At 39.1% G+C, this 21998-nt stretch overlaps 1 protein-coding gene across 1 annotated transcript in view; it reads left to right on the forward strand.

Moving 5' to 3' along the window:
• Positions 1 to 21998, forward strand: part of EIF2AK2 (eukaryotic translation initiation factor 2 alpha kinase 2) — a 43568-nt gene that overhangs the window by 850 nt on the left and 20720 nt on the right. The window contains exons 2-11 of the mRNA XM_060169786.1: positions 2184 to 2323; positions 9364 to 9498; positions 9852 to 9972; positions 11919 to 12067; positions 13838 to 13961; positions 14322 to 14398; positions 14567 to 14663; positions 16216 to 16250; positions 17878 to 17949; positions 19544 to 19666. Of these exons, the coding sequence (XP_060025769.1) occupies positions 9380 to 9498; positions 9852 to 9972; positions 11919 to 12067; positions 13838 to 13961; positions 14322 to 14398; positions 14567 to 14663; positions 16216 to 16250; positions 17878 to 17949; positions 19544 to 19666 (917 nt within the window). The 5' untranslated portion in view covers positions 2184 to 2323; positions 9364 to 9379. The remainder of the gene's footprint in view (positions 1 to 2183; positions 2324 to 9363; positions 9499 to 9851; positions 9973 to 11918; positions 12068 to 13837; positions 13962 to 14321; positions 14399 to 14566; positions 14664 to 16215; positions 16251 to 17877; positions 17950 to 19543; positions 19667 to 21998) is intronic.

Here is a 21998-nt window from a genome sequence, read left to right on the forward strand (position 1 = left end):
ATGTGATAGGTATTCATTAAATCTTTGTTTTTGATTCATAAATTCTCTTTTGAATTCCAGAATATGAGACTTCCTATTGCCTGTGATTTCTTTAGTACTAAAAATGCCTTGCCAGATGGAAGCTAAAGGACAGACTCCCTGCTGTCACTTAGGAACTTAGAATCTTAGGAACTTAGAATCTTGGGCAGTTTATGCTCTTGTTCTTCTGTTTGCTTATTTGAACCTGAAGATCCTTAACACTGTTAATTCATTCAATTCATCAGATATTAGTTGAATGCACGTTGTTTGCCAAGCTTTGCACAGGTCCTTTGAGGGGGCTGGGTCCACAGGGGCTTGGGTCTGCCCTAAGGGTATCAAGGCACAGCCAAAGTAACTTCTGGGCATGAGTAAGATGGACATGTAATATTTATTAGTGATTATGATGGAGATTTCTTTTAGGAAGATGGTAACATAGTATTAAAATAAGATTTATTAAAAACAATTGAAGGGCTTCCCTGGTGGCGCAGTGGTTGAGAGTCCGCCTGCCGATGCAGGGGACACGGGTTCGTGCCCTGGTCCGGGAAGATCCCACATGCCGCGGAGCGGCTGGGCCCGGGAGCCATGGCCGCTGAGCCTGCGTGTCCGGAGCCTGTGCTCTGCAACGGGAGAGGCCATAGCAGTGAGAGGCCTGCGTACCGCAAAAAAAAAAAAAAAAAAAAAAAATAGAAAAGAAACGCCTGTTTCTTTTTTTCCAAACTTGTAAGTACTTTTTCAAAAATGCCAATTTAACTCCTTATTTGTTTACACATATATTTCACTTAAATTCAAACTGGCTTGTCATTCTGAAGATCAGCAGTTACTTAAAGTTAAAAGTGTTGAGGATTTAGGGTATTTCAATAGGACTTCAGGTTAAATAATTGCTAAGGACTCTTCCATAACTACTGTTCTGAGATCTATGACCTCCTCCAGTTGGATGTATGGTCTCATACTCGTGACTAAACTAAATGACACTTCGGTTCCTGAAAATAATGATACAGCTACAGATCCTTATCTGAAACCCTTGGGCCAGGTATGTTGTGGTACTCAGAGATTATTGGATTTTAGAAAGGCAAGGCAGTATAAATCCCATCTATTTGTAATGTTCTCAGTAGGGTTTGGGGGCAACACTCTATCATAAAACATTTCTGCAGTGAAATGTATAAATCGACAACAGAGTACGATTAAGACTCTAAATAGCTCATGTCAGTTCAGGTCTAGATGCGGGGCTACACACCCATCAAAAACAAAACAAATGAAAACAAAGTAAACCTCAGTTTTCAGTGCTTTTGCATTTTGGAATTGTAGACCAGAAGCACTGTTTATTGAGGGCCAGTGGTGTGGGAGACCCTGCTGGATGCTTTTTGTCTGATTTACTCCTCACAACAACCTGTGAATCAGGTGTTTTCATTTCTGTTTTCGGGTCATGAATCAAAGGTTCAAAGAGGTGACTCGCCCAGATCTATGTGGCTTTAAAGCATAGCCCTCTCCACAACACTAAGCGGTGATGTGAAGACAGCACCTTTGCTCAGATCTGAGCCCTCCCAGCCACCAGCATTGCTCACCCAAACCACTGCGGCAGCCCCGACTTGGTCTCCTGACTTATACTCATGCTCCACTCATCTTTTCTACACCCACCCCTCATACTCTGTTCTTTACATAACATTAGAGTGACCATTAAAAACATAAATCCAACCACATCACCCCTCTGCTGAGAACCCTCCAATAGCTTCCCACTGCAATTAGAATAACTTCCACAATCCACACCTTGGCCTTCAAGGTCTCTGTGCTGTGGCACCTGCCTACCTCTCAGACTCATTTCCCATCGTTTCCCCTTGTTCACTGTGCAGCAATCTCCTTGACCTTTTTGTCATCCCTCCAAAAGCTGTGCTGGTGCCTGCCTCCAGGCATCCTCTGCCTGAGATGGTCTTCCCCCATATCTAAGTATGGTGGACTTTCTCATCATCCAAACTTGATTTAAATATTGCCTCCTAAGAGGGGTCTTCCCTGACCACTGTATCAAAACCACCTCCCTCGTTTCTCTGCCCCCACCTATTAACACTCTTCTATCTCATAGCCCTATTTCATTTCATTGTAGCACTTCCAGCCAACTGTTATCCCCTCCTGTTACTTGTTTCTGGACTTGGTCATCTTCTTTCTTTCTTCAGTGGAATGCAGGTAGGGGCTTGATTTGTCTTGTACACATCTGTATACCCCGCATCAGAACAGTGCCTGACACTTACTAAGCATTTACCGAATGAATGAAGAAAGAATGCAAAGAAAACAGCAGATGAAGAAAAGGGAGACGGTGAGGAGGTTTAAAGTGGAGTACTTAATTTTAATGAATCATTCTGTCATTTACCTATATACTGTCCAAGTGTTCATCATTTACCACTTGTCACGGGGTGCCAGTTATACAAAGATGAGTAAGACATAGAACTAGCTCCCCAGAGAGCTCACTAACTGGTTTAAAAAGCAGTCTCGACTATGATGGGAGCTGAGCAAGGTGGGTGGCAGGCCCGTGGAGGGGTACTAACTGCTCTCTCAGCATCAAAGAAGGATGTATTGATCCTCACAGAGGAGTGGGAATTTCCTGGTAGATAGAGGATGCAGCTATTACATTCCAAACAGAGAGAAAAGCATGTTACAAGTCATGGAGGTAAGGGAGATCTGCAGATATTTTGGTATTCATTTATTCACTATTAAGCACCTATTATAAGCCTGTCCCCTCTTATAGCTCATGGTCTCTTTTGGAAGACAGTCGGTTAAATTAGCAATTGTAATAAAGGAGACAAGGGCTATGATAGAACATCAAACCAGGACCTCTTCTAGGGTGTCTGGGAAGTAACATTTGAGCTGAGATCTATAGGAAGCAGGAGTTAACCAGGCAAAGCAGCATCACGGGTAGACTCCAGAGCACTTCAGGAGGGAGCGTGTTGGACAGAAGCAGTTGGGAGCCAGGAAAGAGTCAGTGGGGGAGGCATTCTTTTGAGAACTATCTCTGTGTAGGTGGAATTTAAAGCCACAAGCCTCAAGGGGATCATCAGGGGAATGAGTGTAAGTAGAACAGAGAGATCTGAGACCTGGACCTTGACACACTATAATATTTGAAAGAAAGGATGAGGAGGAGGAACAAGGAAAGGAGACAGAGAAGGAATATCTTGTGAGGAAGGAGAGAAACCAGGAGAGGGTGGTGTCTTGGGTGTCCAAGCAAAGGAATAAGGAGGGAGAAAGGAATGAGCAGCCGTGTCACATGCTGGTTATGTGTCAAGTAGACAGGGGCTGAGAACTGACTACTGACTACTAATTTTAGAGATGGAGAAGCCATCGGTAACCTTGACAAGAACAATTTTGGTGGTTTGTGGGGGCTGCATGATTGATTTGATGTGTTTTTTTTTTAACATCTTTATTGGAGTATAATTGCTTTACAATGGTATGTTAGCTTCAGCTTCACAACAAAATGAATCAGTTATATACATACATATAGTCCCATATCTCTTCCCGCTTGCGTCTCCCTCCCTCCCACCCTCCCTATCCCACCCCTCCAGGCGGTCACAAAGCACCGAGCTGATCTCCCTGTGCTATGCGGCTGCTTCCCACTAGCTATCTACCTTACGTTTGGTAGTGTATATATGTCCATGCCTCTTTATCGCTTTGTCACCGTTTACCCTTCCCCCTCCCCATAACCTCAAGTCCATTCTCTAGTAAGTCTGTGTCTTTATTCCTGTTTCACCCCTAGGTTTTTCATGACATTTTTTTTTTTAAATTCCATATATATGTGTTAGCATACGGTATTTGTCTCTCTCTTTCTGACTTACTTCACTCTGTATGACAGACTCTAGGTCTATCCACCTCATTACAAATAGCTCAATTTCGTCTCTTTTTATGGCTGAGTAATATTCCATTGTATATATGTGCCACATCTTCTTTATCCATTCATCCGATGATGGACACTTAGGTTGTTTCCATCTCCGGGCTATTGTAAATAGAGCTGCAATGAACATTTTGGTACATGACTCTTTTTGAATTATGGTTTTCTCAGGGTATATGCCCAGTAGTGGGATTGCTGGGTCATATGGTAGTTCTATTTGTAGCTTTTTAAGGAACCTCCATACTGTTCTCCACAGTGGCTGTATCAATTTACATTCCCACCAACAGTGTAAGAGGGTTCCCTTTTCTCCACACCCTCTCCAGCATTTATTGTTTCTAGATTTTTTGATGATGGCCATTCTGACTGGTGTGAGATGATATCTCATTGTAGTTTTGATTTGCATTTCTCTCATGATTAGTGATGTTGAGCATTCTTTCATGTGTTTGTTGGCACTCTGTATATCTTCTTTGGAGAAATGTCTATTTAGGTCTTCTGCCCATTTTTGGATTGGGTTGTTTGTTTTTTTGTTATTAAGCTGCATGAGCTGCTTATAAATTTTGGAGATCAATCCTTTGTCAGTTGCTTCATTTGCAAATATTTTCTCCCATTCTGATGGTTGTCTTTTGGTCTTCTTTATGGTTTCCTTTGCTGCGCAAAAGCTTTTAAGTTTCATTAGGTCCCATTTGTTTACTCTTGTTTTTATTTCCATTTCTCTAGGAGGTGGGTCAAAAAGGACCTTGCTGTGATTTATGTCATAGAGTGTTCTGCCTATGTTTTCCTCTAAGAGTTTGATAGTTTCTGGCCTTACATTTAAGTCTTTAATCCATTTTGAGCTTATTTTTGTGTATGGTGTTAGGGAGTGATCTAATTTCATACCTTTACATGTAGCTGTCCAGTTTTCCCAGCACCACTTATTGAATAGGCTGTCCTTTCTCCACTGTACATTTCTGCCTCCTTTGTCAAAGATAAGGTGACCATATGTGCGTGGGTTTATCTCTGGGCTTTCTATCCTGTTCCATTGATCTATCTTTCTGTTTTTGTGCCAGTACCATACCGTCTTGATAACTGTAGCTTTGTAGTATAGTCTGAAGTCTGGGAGCCTGATTCCTCCAGTTCCTTCTTTCGTTCTCAAAATTGCTTTGGCTATTCGGGGTCTTTTGTGTTTCCATACAAATTGCAAAATTTTTTGTTCTAGTTCTGTGAAAAATGCCAGTGGTAGTTTGATAGGGATTGCATTGAATCTATAGATTGCTTTCGGTAGTAGAGTCATTTTCACAATGTTGATTCTTCCAATCCAAGAACATGGTATATCTCTCCATCTATTTGTATCGTCTTTAATTTCTTTCATCAGTGTCTTATAATTTTCTGCATACAGATCTTTTGTCTCCTTAGGTAGGTTTATTCCTAGATATTTTATTCTTTTTGTTGCAATGGTAAATGGGAGTGTTTTCTTGATTTCACTTTCAGATTTTTCATCATTAGTATATAGGAATGCCAGAGATTTCTGTGCATTAATTTTGTATCCTGCCACTTTACCAAATTCATTGATTAGCTCTAGTAGTTTTCTGGTAGCATCTTTAGGGTTCTCTATGTATAGGATCATGTCATCTGCAAAGAGTGACAGCTTTACTTCTTCTTTTCCGATTTGGATTCCTTTTATTTCCTTTTCTTCTCTGATTGCTGTGGCTAAAACTTCCAAAACTATGTTGAATAAGAGTGGTGAGAGTGGGCAACCTTGTCTTGTTCCTGATCTTAGTGGAAATGCTTTCAGTTTTTCACCATTGAGGATGATGTTTGCTGTGGGCTTGTCATATATGGCCTTTATTATGTTGAGGAAAGTTCCCTCTATGCCTACTTTCTGCAGGGTTTTTATCATAAATGGGTGTTGAATTTTGTCAAAAGCTTTCTCTGCATCTATTGAGATGATCATATGGTTTTTCTCCTTCAGTTTGTTAATATGGTTTATCACATTGATAGATTTGCGTATATTGAAGAATCCTTGCATTCCTGGAATAAACCCCACTTGATCATGGTGTATGATCCTTTTAATGTGCTGTTGGATTCTGTTTGCTAGTATTTCGTTGAGGATTTTTGCATCTATGTTCATCAGTGATATTGGCCTGTAGTTTTCTATCTTTGTGACATCCTTGTCTGGTTTTGGTATCAAGGTGATGGTGGCCTCGTAGAAGGAGTTTGGGAGTGTTCCTCCCTCTGCTATATTTTGGAAGAGTTTGAGAAGGATAGGTGTTAGCTCTTCTCTAAATGTTTGATAGAATTCTCCTATGAAGCCATCTGGTCCTGGGCTTTTCTTTGTTGGAAGATTTTTAATCACAGTTTCAATTTCAGTGCTTGTGATTGGTCTGTTCATATTTTCTATTTCTTCCTTATTCAGTCTTGGCAGGTTGTGCATTTCCAAGAATTTGTCCATTTCTTCCAGATTGTCCATTTTATTGGCATAGAGTTGCTTGTAGTAATCTCTCATGATCTTTTGTATTTCTGCAGTGTCAGTTGTTACTTCTCCTTTTTCATTTCTAATTCTATTGATTTGATGTTTTGAAAAGATTATGATGTGACTCTTTTAAAAATGGAAAATAGCAGCTGTTGGTGAGGATGTGGAGAAATTGGAACCCTTGTGCGCTGCTGGTGGAAATACAAAATGGTGCAGCCACTGTGGAAAATAATTTGGCAATTCCTCATAAAGTTAAACATAAAATTACCATCTGATTCAGCAATTGCACTTGTAGGTATATACTCAAAAGATTTGAAAGTAGGGATTTGAACAGATATTTGTACAACAATGTTCATATCAGTATTGTACACAATAGCCAAAAGGTTGGAATAACTCAAGTGTTCATCAACAGATGACTGGATAAACAAAGTGTGGGATATTCATACAGTGGAATATTATTCAGCCTTAAAAAGGAAGGAAATTCTGATACGTGCTACAACATGAATGAACCTTGAAGACATTAGCTAAGTGAAATAACCAGACACAAAAGGACAAATATTGTATGATGCCACTTATATGAGGTACTTAGAATAGGCAAATTCATAGGCATAGAAAATAGAATGGTGGTTACCAGGGGCTGAGGGGGAAGGGAAATGTTTATTGTTTAATGGGTATAGACTTTCTGTTTGGGGAGATGTAAAGAGTTTTGGAGATGGATTGCGGTGGTGGCCTTACAACATTGTGAACATTTTGCTTACAACATTTTGCTTACAACATTTTGCTTACAACATTTTGGTCATGAATTGTACACATAAAAAGGGTAAAAAGGGTAAACTTCATGTTATGTATATTTTACGACAATGAAAAAAAAGTTTAAAAAAATCATGATGGCTGCAGTGTAGAGAAGGAATTGCAGCGGCTGTGAGGAATTGGTTCTGACGTTCTTGTAGCAGTCCAGGAGTGAGATGGTGATGGCTTGAACCAGGATGGTGGCTATAGACGTCATTGAGAAGTAGAAGGATTTGGAGGACAGGACTTAGGTATAGATCAGAAGGTAGGGAAAGGACATGTCAAGAATGCCTCCCAGGTTCACGGCTTTCAGACATGGATGCACAGTGGAGTCATTTTCTGAGAAAGGAAACTCCAAACCAGCTTGAGGGAAGATTAAAAATGCAATTTTGGATCTTTTGAGTTTAAAAGTCATTCAAGTCGTCCAAGTGGAGAGGTTGGATAGAGAGACCTGAAACTCAGTAAGAGGTTCATAAATTATGTATAAACTTTAGAGTTAATGACAAATAGATGATCTTTGAAATCATGGTCATGAGAGAAATTACCTTGAGGAGAAAGTATAGAGTGAAGAGAATAGCGTCTTTGGACCAAGCCTTGGGGAAACTCCCTCATTTAAAGGCTGTGAAGATTAAGGAGTGTTAGAAAGAGTGACCATGGAAGAAGGAAAATCAGAAGAGCTTTCTAATAAGAAACGAGAGATCAACAGGGTCCGCTTTCTGCCTATGGATTTACCTATTCTGGATGTTCCACATAAATGGAATCATACGCTATGTGACCTTTTATGTCTGACTTCTTTCATTTAGCATGTTTTTGACATGTAGCTCTGTTGTAGCATGTTTCAATACTTTATTCTTTTTATGGCTGCATAAGATCCCATGTGTGGATATAGAGCACTTTGTTTACCCTTCATCAGTTGATAGATATTTGATTTGTTTCCACTTCTGGGTTATTGTGAATAGTGCTGCTATGAATATTCCTGCATAAGTATTTCAAAACCTGTTTTTCAATTCTTTGGGTATACACCAAAGTGGTGAAATTGATGGGTCATATGGTAATTCTAAGTTTAACTTTTTGAGGAACCACCAAATTCTTTTCCATAGAGGCTGCACTACTTTACATTCCCATCAGCAATATATGAGGTTTCCAATTTCTCTATACCCTCACCAGCACATTTATTTTCTGTATTATTATTATTATTATTACCAGCCTAGTGGGTGTGAAGTAGTATCTAGTTGTGGTTTTGATTTGCATTTGTCTAATAAGTAATGATATTGAACATCTTTTCATGTGCTTGTTGGCCATTTGTATATCTTCTCTGGAGAAATGTCTGTTCAAGTTCTTTGCCTATTTTTAATTTTTTAACTCTTTTTGTTGTTGAGCTGTGAAAGTTCTTTATATATTCTGGATCCTAGGTCTTTATCAAATATATTATTTATAAAAATTCCTTTCTGTAGATTGTCTTTTCATTTTCTTCATAGTGTCCTCTGATATATAAACATTTTTAATTTTGATGAGGCCCAATTTATCTATGTATTCTTTTGTTGCTGTGCTTTTGCTGTCATATCTCAGATTCCATTGCCAAATCTAAGGTTGTGAAGATTCACCCTTATGTTTCCTTCTAAAGTTTTATAGCTTTGGCTCTTATATTTAGATTCTATATTTTTTAGATTTTGTTTGTAATTTAAATCATTGCTACTGTCTTGCTCCAGTGAGAACCATAAACAGGGGCATAATTTGCCTGCCAAGTAAATTGTCCTAAAACTGACTTCTGACAATTTCAAAGGGGGGATTTTTGGGGATTTCATAGGAGGATCAATGTCCATACAGCTAAATCCTTCATGATTTCATAAATTTTATATATACTCTCAACCTTTTTCTTCTCAACATAAATAATTATAATTCTACTCTTGCAGGCTTTTAACTTCTCAAGCAGGTGGACAGACTTGCACTTGACACTCAGTGGAAGCAGAAAGAAAAGTTACAGAGAAGGACCTCCAGCCTTTTTTTGGCCAGTTGAGTTTTGAAAGTAGAAAATCGTGGAGAAATTAGCTTGATTGTGTAGTCCTTGAGAGAGAAAGAAAGATTTTGCAATAAGTTTTCTCTGGGTTTATGTGGGACTGAGATGAGTTGTATAAAGGAGAGTCATCTTATCCTGTTTTGTCTCTTAAACTAGACTGGGATAATTATATTAAGTATGTTCTGAGTGTATCACCTCTTTCAAACATCTCTCTTATTGTAGGTTACTGTAGGAAAAAATGGCCAGTGGTCGTTCACCATGTTTCTATATAGAAGAACTTAATAAGTACCAACAAAGGAACACTGCAGTACTTAAGTACTGTGAACTATCTAAGACAGGACCTCCACATAACTTAAGGTAAGTTGCTATAAAAAAGGGTATATCCCTAGAAAATATGAACTGGGAGAATGGCAGCTCTGGCACAATTTTGAAGTCAATTCTTTAGCTTGAGAGCAAAGTTGCCAGAGAGTACTGTCTTCTTGATGTAAAGTGGTAACTTCAGAGGACTCCAGAGAAAAAAGAGGGTTTAAGCCTTTCCATGCTTCAAGATGATACGCTATTTTGCTGTTTGGGGGTGACTGCTTGAATTCTATGTGGAACATAGGTTAAAATTTTCAAAGGTAGTCATAGGAAGCAGTGGTGATCAGAACACTTGTTGTTAGATAATGCATGAATTTTATGATATTTTGTGAATTTTTCTTTGAAATTAGGTTTACCTATCAAGTTATAATAGATGGCAGAGAATTTCCAAAGGCTGAAGGTAGATCAAAGAAGGAAGCCAGAAATGCTGCAGCCAAATTAGCTTTTGAAATAATTAGTAAAGAACAGAAGGTGAGTAATTACCTTTTTTTCCTAGTGAAAGGGAACTCAGAAATATCTATGGTATTTTTCTCTGTGAGAAGATACTTATATGCAGAATAAAGAAATTTACAACTTCTTTTGCTTTCAAAGTTTCGTTCAGTCTTTTTCCTGGCCCCATTTCTGTAGAACCCTGAATGAGAGGTACACCTATGGAAGAGTGGGAAAAATGGGACAATACTATTTAGAGTGCCAGCAGCAGTGACATACTCTAAGGAAACAGTGAGAAATGAACTAACAGGTTCTGGAAGGAGCTCCTCCACCTAATTGAGGGAATGCAGTGAAAAAGGACAGAGATGGAAGTGACCATGAGGAGAATGATCTATATGGAGGGCAGATGATGAAGAACCAACATATGTATAATTGGTATCCCTGAAGATTAGAACAGAGTAACTAGTACAGAAAAAGCTATCTGAAGAGACTTCAGTAGAAAGCATTTCTGAAATAAAGAAAGACCTGGCTTCAGATTAAAACAACTCAGCAACTAAACAGATACAGAAAAATACAGAACCACCAAGAACAACATCAGCCCTTGTGAAAGTACTGAGCTCCAGGGGTCAAGAAAGAAACCTATGAGCATCTAGGCAGAAAAAATTATATAAAATGTAAAAATGAAAAACAAATATCATGCTGTTCACAGCACCATTAAAAACTAGGAGACATTGGAGCAGCAGCTGTAAAATGAGACAAGAAGTCATTTTACATGTGGGACAAAAGTGGATCATTCTCAGATTTTGAAAATCTTGAAAAATTTTAGTATTCAAGATATTTTCTTGAAAAATCTTACTTGAAGGGACTTCCCTGGCGGTCCAGTGGTTAAGACTCCGTGCTTCCACAGCAGGGGGCACAGGCTCAATCCCTGGCCTGAGAACTAACATCCCTCATGCCATGCGCTGCAGCCAAAAAGAAAAGAAAAAAAAATTTTTTTTTCTTTAATTAAAAAAAAAAAATCTAAGTTAAAGATGTCACCCTTCTAATCAAAATTGAGAAAAGTAAATCAGGCAAAAACCACAAACTTATAAATTGTTAAAGAGCCAGAAAACCAAGTCAAGAAGTTAGAAAAGGGGGCTTCCCTGGTGGCGCAGTGGTTGAGAGTCCGCCTGCCGATGCAGGGGACACGGGTTTGTGCCCCGGTCTGGGAAGATCCCACATGCCACGGAGCGGCTGGGCCCGTGAGCCATGGCCGCTGAGCCTGTCCGTCCGGAGCCTGTGCTCTGCAACGGGAGAGGCCACGACAGTGAGAGGCCAGCGTACCGCCAAAAAAAAAAAAAAAAAAAAAAAAAAGAAGTTAGAAAAGGAACAGTAGAATACCTTTCCCCACAAAAAAGCAGAAGAAAGACAGTGATAACAATAAGGGCAGAAATTAATGTGAAAAAAACCAAAGAAATAATAAAGAAGATAAGTAGAATCAAAAGTTCTTTGACAAAGTTAACAAAGTAGAAAAACTTTGGACAAGATTTTGTCAGATTAAGAATTTTAAAAGGGACAGATAACAATGGAAGGAGTAATGCTATTATGTTCATGTTTCCTATGAAGTTGTGATCCAGGATATAGCTTTACTTTGATATTTGTTGTCTTGTTCTTTGAGATTTACAAAGGGCACAGCAAACCAGAAAATGTTATAGAGTTTTACCGGATAAACAAGAAAATTGACTATTTTGTTTTTCTTTTTGAAACTATAAAAGGGAAATGGCTGATTTCTTTTCTCCTGTTAAAATTTATCCTTGTGGGTTTTTTCTGGCAGAGGAAGACATATACTTATACTTTTATTAAAGTATTATAGTAGGGAAATCCATAAACTCGAAGTGGTCTTTCAAATTATTCATTTAGTAATTTTATTAGACAAAAAATAGTAATTTTATTAGACAAAATAAATTTTGGTTATCATCTATATTAAACAAAACATTTCTTTCTTTTAGGCCGCTAGTCCTTCATCACTGCAGACAGGAGATCCTTCAGAAGTACCACCCATTGAGAATTACATAGGCCGTGTTAATACGATTGCCCAGAAGAAAAACCTATCTGTAATTTATGAAGAATGTGAATCGAGGGACAGTGGGCCCGATAAGTGAGATGTCGTGCTTTTCCTTCTGTTTCATTGTATCTAAGCAACAGAACAGGCTTATTTTCATGTCTCATTTTCTGGAAATATCTGTCCTTTTTCGTATGTTCTGCAGAAAAGGTTTTATATGACTTACAAGCAATGGGACATCTTTGTAATTAAAATATTGAAATGCTTAATTGGTGAAGACTTGGGACCCATATCCCATAATTGATCAAATCTGAGGAATCCTTTATTTCTGAGGTATATCTGGATGGTTTAGTCTGTAGGAAGCCTAAGAGTGGGTGGGGTGCCCCTGCTGCAGGGTTGTGAAAATCTTCCCATCCCTGAGGTCACAGTGGCAGTCACTGTGTGAAAACATCTCTGCCACACGTGTGGAATGACTCTCTTTCCACCCTTGTCAGAGTAGAGCTGTTTGTCCAGGTGTTTGCCCTTCAGATTTGATTAACTGATGTCACTCTCTAAACAAATACCATGTATTAGAAGGAATGGGCTTTCACCCTGGACTGTGCGGAGACCAGGATTTGAGGGATGTGATGAGGGGGACAGATGAGAGCGTCAGTCAGAGATATTGAGAATGTCACCAGTGAGCTAAGACTTTGGACGTGAGGAAGAAGAATCGATTTGAACTGGGAAAAGCAGAAAGCAAATGAGCACGAGGGAGATTGTTTCTCAGCTACAACCAACCAGTTAAATGAGGGAGAAGGAAAAAATATCTAAATGGCAAATAGTCCAAACAACCACTTTAGGATACTGTCCTCGGAATTGACTCAGCTATGGATGCTTTACTTTTCACCCTGATGGATTTTAGGCCAGAACTAGGAAGAGAAAAATGTGATAGGATTCATTGGAGTGAAATATTCAAAAGTGAATTCTGTAAGTCAATCTCAATAAATTAAGAGGCTATTTTATTTTCCCGTAGCTCACCTGTTTGGTTTCTTTGAATTAAGGGCTTTAACGTTCTATCGCTGAAAGAGAGAATTCTATTTAGGGAGTGCTGGAGAAAAATAGGAGCCCTAGAAATGATCCAGTCACTCAGCCCAGCTCCCTAACTTTCCCTTCAGAGCCTAGCGGGGAAGACTAACCCTGGTAGGGTGTGTTTCCCTCTGTGACAAATCATACTGGAATAATTCTGTAGCACTGCATGGTAACTCCACGATAAGTTCTTACATAATTGTCCAAGGATCCTTGCCTAACCACAGGCATCCTTACAGCTCATATGAGGAGGGGGTGACTTCAGCATGGGGCTTTTGCACTGTGAGGATTTTCTTAGGTGTTTGTGCACATGAGCAGGGGGCAGAAAAGGCTAAAGTTAGAGCTGAAGTTAGGGATGCTTTGCCCATCTCCTACAAAAACACTCTAACCTTATTATTTCTCCTGTAGAAGCCCCACTTCCTCTACTGGCTTTTTCTTTCCAGTTGAACATCTCTGAAAAATTCATTGGATCTGTCTTCTTTCTCTGCCTCCATGTCTTTTGACTTTTGGGGAATTTTAAAAAATCACCACTTGGTACCTTAATGCCAGATCTTTCAATGAAGCAACAAAGAGCAGTTGCCTGGAAAATGCAAGCTGAGATGTTAGCCAGTCCTGGTTATTCTGGCAAACTGGTCAGCCATCTCATTGAAGGTTTAAATTAAAGGAGAAATGAACTATGAAGCCACCTATTAAATTAGTGTTATATTATGCCTTTGTTAATGTGTGTTTTTTTTCCTGAATCATGAGTTAGATTTACTGTTTTTTGGTATTTGGGTTAATACTGTTTATCATTTCTCCTAGATTTCATTATAAATGCAAAATTGGACAGAATGAATATGGTATTGGTATAGGTTCCACTAAACAGGAGGCAAAACAATTGGCTGCTAAACTGGCTTATGAAAAGATACAGTCAGAAAATTTAATGGTATGTACTGCCTTTGGATTTAATGTTTATATTTTAAAATTCTTTCTGAAGTTGATTTGAGGTTAGATGATGTTTAGATGATGCCAAGACAGCCAATCACATAGCAAAAGGATTCCTCCATTCTGTGTCCCCAAAATGAGCCATGAACCATGGGACCACGAGGCCCCAGAGGGATCACGGTTCTGTTGACAACTCAGGGTTGTTTTTTTAAATCCAGATCAAACATCCATAAAAAATGTATTAACCCCATAATTCTTTATGGCTGTGAGTTTGGTAAATGTGGGGAAATAAATGTGGTAGTTGGTTCCCAGAGACTGAGTCACTATGGAGAGGTAATTTAGTTGCACTTAAATCTTTCAGAAAGCTGACGCATCCTCTGGTTGTTTCAATACTGTGTGTGGTGATGTCCAAAGCAACTCTTCAGCGACAAACACATCGTAAGTGTGGAGAAATGGTTGTGTTATTTAGCAGATTCAAATTGTAGCCTGAAAGAGCAAATATTTATGAAAATGTTTAATGTTTAAGGAGAAGTTAGAAAAAGCAATTACTGATCAACAAAAAATAGGCAAAATTCATAAACTAATAGTTGTCCCCTTTTCTTCTAGTGCTTCTGAATCACCATCTGAAAATGACTTCTCAACAAGTGAAGCGGAAAGCAATGATAACAGTGACGCAGTAGACAAGTCTTTCCAATCTCCAGAGGTATAGTATTAATCTCTATGCTTCCTAGTTAATCTTATTTTCCTTTGTGTTTCTCCATTTAAAAATGACCTCCAGTACCCAACCATAATTTTTCTATTTTTTTCTCATGTGTTCTTACTAAATCAAAATATTTTGCAGCCTTTTCACTCTCTCCTTTCTTTATTAACTCCCATTCTTCACATGCAAAATTCTTCTATTCTTCACTCCCATCTTTCTCCCCCTACTCACCTTTGTATTTTCATATATTTTCTATGATCTGGCTTCAGCTTTTCTATCAATTGGATAGTACTTAAAAGTTTTATGAATAGAGTTCTGCTTCTGTTTTAAAAAACTAGAACTAAACTTAAAAACTAAACTTAAAAATCAGATAGTTTTTGTGGTGATGATTAGTGTTTATCAAAGTTATCCTATTTATAAAGAACTACAAGCAAATCAATAAGAAAAAGATAAGCAACTCAGTAAAAAAAATGTACAAAAGAGCTGAACAGACAGTTCAGAGAAGCAATACCCAAATGGGCAACAGACAAAGTATGAAAAGATGCTTTACTTCATAATAATCAGGAAAATGCAAATCAAAACAACAGTTAGATACCATTTTAAACCCATCCATTTGAGTCTGGTTATACTAAGTGTTAGCACAGCTCTGTTGCTGTTATAACCATTATATGCTGCTGGTGGATGTATAAATTGGTACAGCCCTCTTAGAGAGCAATTTGGCAACATGTGGTAGACTTGAGGGTGTACCAGCTGTACCACCAAACAGTTCTGTTCCTAGGTACATTTTCTAGAGAAACATGGGTATGTGTGCATATAGAAACATGTATAAGCATGTTCTTTGCAAAATTGTTTGTAATAGAAGATACGGGAAACAATATTGTCCATGAACAGAATGTCTGAATTTATCATAATGTAGTCACTGTGCAAAACTGAGGCTGGCAGGTGATATGAGCTCAAGAAATCTTAGTCTGGTGTTCGCAGTCTGTGTCAGCATATTAAAATTGGTAAAAAACCACAAAACCTAACAGAATGAAAGTGAATATGAGTGAAGAAGAGCTATATGATATTAATTTTTGAGAGATATATCAAAGACTCCTTTTTTGGCTAAATGTTAAAATTAAATTATTAATTTGTCCTAAAAATGACAATATTTTAAACTAGATCTCTGGGCCACACTTGTGTCTTTACTAGCACTGTGAGTGATTGTGATACACACCTTCTTGCTAAGATCTGCTGGCCAGAGGATCACCTAGGACGCCATATTCTATACCTGGAAAATCAGTGCTTCTGCAGAACATGCCCTACAATTTGTCTTTTTTGACCTTCCTGCCATATCTGTCTGGTTGCTAAAATCGGTGAGAACTTTGATATAGCCAAGTGCAGTGAAAGCAGGGCTTAGTGAGAGCATACAAATTGATGAGGTTGTTAATCTAAGGACAAAGAAGTGTGATCAAAGAACCATCTAGATATACAGGAGAAAGGATGGCAAGAAAAAGCAAGATACTTAATTTAATCATCCGAAACTATTGATATTCTCCATTTTCTTTTATTATAGAACAGTTCCAGAAATAATCCCAGAAAGGTGAAGAGGTGAGTATCATTATGCATTGAACATGTTTTGAAATGTAGTTTTATTTCAGACTTAGTTTATTAGCCTTATTTATTAAGTCTTCAGTATTTGCAGGGTACTATATGCCCTTATTTGAGTGGAGTTTCAGAGTAGAAAGCATAATTAAGGCTCACTGAAATCTTGAAATCTACAAACAATACTTTTAAATACGTGGAGAACTCTTTGAACATACGCACACACTACACTGTAGACATAAAGGCCTATGGGGCTATTGGTCGAGTAATTGATTAAGGGCATTATTTTGGACGAGGCTGACACAGGAAATGGGTTTGCAGAGATGTTTTCACGAGAAGTGCATAATGGGAATTCCCTGGCGGTCCAGTGGTTAAGACTCTGTGCTTTCACTACGGGAGCCTAGGTTCAATCCCTGGTGGGGGAACTAAGATCCCACAGGTGTGTGGCACGGCCGAAACACGCACGCACACACACACACACGCACGCACACACACACAATAGAGAAGTGCATTATTTTGCAGATAAGCAGGTAGAGTAGAAATGGTATCATAACTTGGGGAAGAAAAAAAAAGACCAAATGTTATGTAAATTATGGTGACTTGGTTTCTTGAACTGAAAAGAAAAGCAAGGACGTCAGTATAGTCAGCAGTGAGAGTGAGATGGCAGCAGGAGCCATTATAAGGCACCAGTACATTCCAAACAGTAGGCGATGTTTGCAGAGAGATGATGCCTGATGCGGGTATTTGAATGAAGATGGGAGAGGTCTGTGTGTGAGATGATCAGGCTGTCAGTCGTGGTTCTAGTGTCAGGGAGGAGGAAGGAGGAGCGTTTGTGAGACAGACTGTAAAGGAAGAGTAGACATGACTTGAGGGAACTGAGTTACAGAACTGGTTGAAGAAGGTGCAAAGGAAAAAGGATACAAAGATTGTTCCTTGTGGATGAGATGCTGACAAGAGTCATGGCACTGATGCTGTTAAGGGAGTTGAAGACTTGACGGCTTAGGGGAGAGATAGCAGTTTGTATTTGTTTAGTTTTAGGTGGTATTTGAACTTCCAGTTGTAGGAGGCTTACCACCAGCAAGGAATAAAGGTCAAAGGAAACACAACCAGGATGAGAGTCCAAAGAGATATATTTCCTGAGGTTTTGAGTCTAGAGGGAGAAAAAGAGAGGCCAGCGGCATGCTGACAATGAATGTGTTAAGGCCAAAAGAGGAACCAAGAAAGGAGCGAAAAATAGAGGACAGAGAACCATATTGTTTCTAAAGAAAAAGGTTAGTATTTGCTACCTCATTATTCTAATAGTTGACTCAAAATATAAAAAGCCGGGGCTTCCTTGGTGGCGCAGTGGTTGAGAGTCCGCCTGCCAATGCAGGGGACACAGGTTCGTGCCCCGGTCCGGGAGGATCCCACATGCCACAGAGCGGCTGGGCCCGTGAGCCATGGCCACTGAGCCTGCGCGTCCGGAGCCTGTGCTCCGCAACGGGAGAGCCCACAACAGTGAGAGGCCCGCATACTGCAAAAAAAAAAAAAATATATATATATATATAAAGCCTAGTGCGACATGAAACCTACTAACATAAACAAGTTACATTTGATTTCAGTTTTGAGTTTACGGGCTTCTCTTAACTTTTAGATCTTTGGCACCTAGATTTGACTCTCCTGTGAAGAGGGAAGAAAAAGAAAGAATGTATACTGTGGACTCCAGGTAAGAGGGAAAACTGAAAAAGAATTTGTTTAAGGATACATTTGCTCCTCTGACAAAAGTTTCTTAAGGGACTGTTGAACATCAGGCAGGTTAAATTATATTTCTACCTGAACTGTTTAATTGTTTTAGCACAATCAGGCCCATAAAGGATCATTGTCTCTTGGAGGAACACAATTTAGATGTATCCAAATGGAATGTGGTAAGTGTAGATCTGTGTGATACTCAGGTGGATTTCTCTGACATCTATGGAAGGTTTTAATATTGAAAGCAAATATTTCTATAAACCAGTGATTTTTTTTTTCAACAAAAGTACTCCTGCAGGAATCAGAGTAGATCCACTTGGATCTGTATTCCATTTTCCAGCTCCATAGCAGATTTCACTTTGAAAAGGGGTTGCTTTTGTGGTAGATCATGTGTTTGGGCTTAAATAAAGTATCTAAAACAAAGGAGGCCTATTTGCAACAGGGGGACATTGAATATGAGCTTAAAAAATAATAAAGAATCACCAAATATTTAATAAGTACCTAGTATATACCTGGCACTGTGCTGGACATCGGATTTATAGCAGGAACAAATAGAAACAGCTCCTGTCCTCCTGGAGTTTTGAGGGGATGATGATTACATGAAAAAGTCTGTAATTACAAACCGTGGTCAGAGGTCTGAAGGAAAAGCCATGACATGGTTAGAAATGAAAGCAGAACCCTTGGATGTAGAGTGAGGGGCGAGGCAAAGCTTTCTCTGGGGTCACATTTGTGGGGAGGCCCTGAGCTTCTGCAGAAGAGCATGTGGGAAGGTGAAGGTGGGAAAGGTGATGTGAACGTCGGAGGAGCGGAGACAAGGCCGTGTGCTGGGAGGGCAGTGAGCAAGGGCCCGGGGCCATGAGACCAGCTGGAGAGGGAGGCAGGGCCAAACAGGTGGCCCCTTGTAGCCCATGCAAGGACTTTCTGGGCTTTGCTGAATGCAGGGGCAGGCTATGGGAGGATCTAGGCAATAAACAGATGTGATCAGACTTAGTGTTTATCACACTGGTTGCTTTGTGGATCACGGATTGGAGCGGAGGAAGGAGGGGAAGTGGAGTGTCCAGTGAACAAAGTTCTGTGGGAGTCTGATGGAAGTTTGGACTGAAGGGAAAAGGTGGGCAGACACCAGCAGATGTGTTTTAGAAGGAGAACTGGCAGAGTTAATGATGGAATGTGGGGCATGAGGGAGAGGGGAAACCCAAGGAGTTGCCAACGTAGGCAGGCTCAGAGCATGTGCTCATTTCTCTTGTAACAGCTTGGTGGTAGCCGGGGAACACAGTGTGGCACTGTTTTCTAAAGTTTTATACTTGGGATAAGATTCTTTACCATGGCTTTTGTTTAACCAGAAGGTGACTGACTCTCAGGGGTGATCTGTTATGTAGGGATGGGAAGAGGGAAGACCTATCCTTTGCAATTCAAGAATTTCTGTGAAGTGGATCCTTCTTATTCAGAAGAGGAGAGTCCTGCTTATTAGACAGTCCATTTCACCAGTGCTGTTAAGGGAAAGTGGGAGGGTGGGCGTGGGGAGCAGCGAACCCTGAACCTCAGAATAACAGTAACGTTCATCTTTCAAGGTTTATCAGATATTTTACAGAAATAACACCAATTGGCGAAGGTGGATTTGGCCAAGTTTTCAAAGCCAAACACAAAATTGACGAGAAGACTTATGTTATTAAATGTGTTAAATATAATAACGAGTAAGTAGTAATATTTTATTTTTTTGAATGGGAAGGTGTTTTGAATCTGCAACTATTCTTTTTTATGTATCTCTCTTCTGCACTAGCGTATTATTATTATTTTTTAATCCTCCTTAAAAATGTCATTCTACCATGAGGAGCTTGGCTTACTCTGAAATGATCTCACTTTACCGTGGTTACTTCAATTAAAAAATGGATATACCACTGATCATCCTTTTGAGGCCGTCTTGATGAAAACTAAAGTTATAAAATCATTTAGCTTAAGATGACCTTCGAGATTTTGTAGTTTCATCTCCTTATCTTAACAGATGAGGGGACTGAGATCCAAAGATATGAACTGATTTGACAAAGGTAAAAGCTAGTGGGTGTTCGTTGTCTATTATTGCATAATCCACCACTCCAAAATGTCGTGGCTTAAAAACACCTAGTTATTACTATCTCTAGTGGTCCTATGAGTTGATTGTGCTCATCTGGGCCATTCTTCATGCATTTGCAGTTAGGAGCTTGACAAGGCTGGACATCGGAGATGGCTCTCTCACATGGCTAGCGGTGGTGCTGGCTGTGGCTACAAGTCCCACTGGCACTTGTTAACCAGAGCACCTCCACGTGGCCCCTTTATGTGGTCTTGGCTTTTCACAGCTTAGTTGTTGGGTTCTGAGGACTGTCCCAGAGCAACTCATCCCAGGAGGGAGCAGTCTTGGAAGTTCCACATTATATTGGTTAAACAGAGTCACTAAGAGCAGCTCGAGGGGAGGGCAAATAGACTACTTCTTACTCTGAGGAGTGGATGCAAGTATGTGGAGAGAAGGAATTCATGATGACCATATTGGACACTATCTATTGTGGTAACAAAGTGGAGATTTAGAGCTCATCCTCTGGAATACCAGTCTGCTGTGTTCCCACTATATACCAGTGCTTCCCATGTTTGTCTTACGTATTATCTGTGCCCTTCCCAAGCCCCACCCCACTCCAATTACTGGATAGCAGAACTCCTTCAGGAAGGAAAACACAGAGGAAGCAGGTCTTAAATCACATGTTCACCAGTCTTGCTTGTTGTTTTCTGGCAGTTGTTAACTATTTGTAACTTGGCCGGACTGATCCCTCAAGGACTAGAGAAGGACATGGAAAAGGGATATGGGTGAAGGAAAATGACATGAGCAAAGGAGAAGCAGGCATGGTGTCCCAGGTGTTCTTCATCTAGTTAAACCAACCCAGTTTCTGTCCCATGGACAGAAAGCCTTGCAGTTGAAATACCTTCATACCTACTCGGCATCAAAACAAGGCTTTTTCCTTCTTCATCGTTTTGCTTAACAGAAATGAAATACGGTTGTTCCTTCTCTCCCCTGACATCTTTTTTAATGGTCATACTTAATTATGATAAGGGTGCAATGTCTTGGACATTTCTAGTGGCTTCATAAATTGGTAAAACATAAATTGGTGAAAAATACACTTGGAGATATTAATCTAGAGCCATAAAAATGTTTAGATGCTTTGACCCATGGATTTCCTATCTGGGAACCTATTCCAAGGATATTACCCAGATTATGGGCAAAGCTATTCAAGAAGATAAAAATCACAATCACAATGTCATTTATAGCAGTGAGAAATTAGAGCAAACAAAATATTCAGCAATGAAGAAATGATTAAGTATGTTTTGTTCTCTCCCCTGATCAATGGCTATTTTGCAGTCATTAAAAATGAGGGTTATGTACTGTAAATATTATACATGAAATAGTATGATGCTGGAAGTTGCTTTAGAATAATCCAGGGGGAAGATGAGGAAGTAGGTAAGAGTATAAATGAAACAAGATTGGCCAGGAGTTAATAACTGTTTTATCTGATGAAACAGTGATGGCCAGGTAGGGGCTCATTCTACTATTTCCTCTACTTCTTTATACTTTTGAAATCTTACATTAAAAACTTTATACATGATGGTTATACAGATTGTATAATAATCAGGAAAATTTTAAAGCTAATACATTATATAGAAAAAAATAGGATAAAAATATACCCTATAATTACAAATATGTAAACATGTATATGAAGAAAGACTATAATAAATAATCTAAAATAATAAATGATTATGTTAGAATTGTGTTGACATATGAGTAATTTTTTTCTTTATTTTTATAAATTTTACATCATGTAGAGCTTTTCAAATTAAAAAAAGAAATTATAAAATGTTTGCTTATTTTCTCATCCTTGAAATCACAAATTTATTTATTCCATTTGGCATAGAATTGCCATAGCTCTTGACTACACATCCCTGTAAAGCTTCCACATTGTGCAATGAAATTTCAGTCTCTCTGCATAGATCACCCCCTTCGTGTAC

Source organism: Lagenorhynchus albirostris, chromosome 13 (assembly GCF_949774975.1).
Source record: "Lagenorhynchus albirostris chromosome 13, mLagAlb1.1, whole genome shotgun sequence".
Taxonomy (NCBI): domain Eukaryota; kingdom Metazoa; phylum Chordata; class Mammalia; order Artiodactyla; family Delphinidae; genus Lagenorhynchus; species Lagenorhynchus albirostris.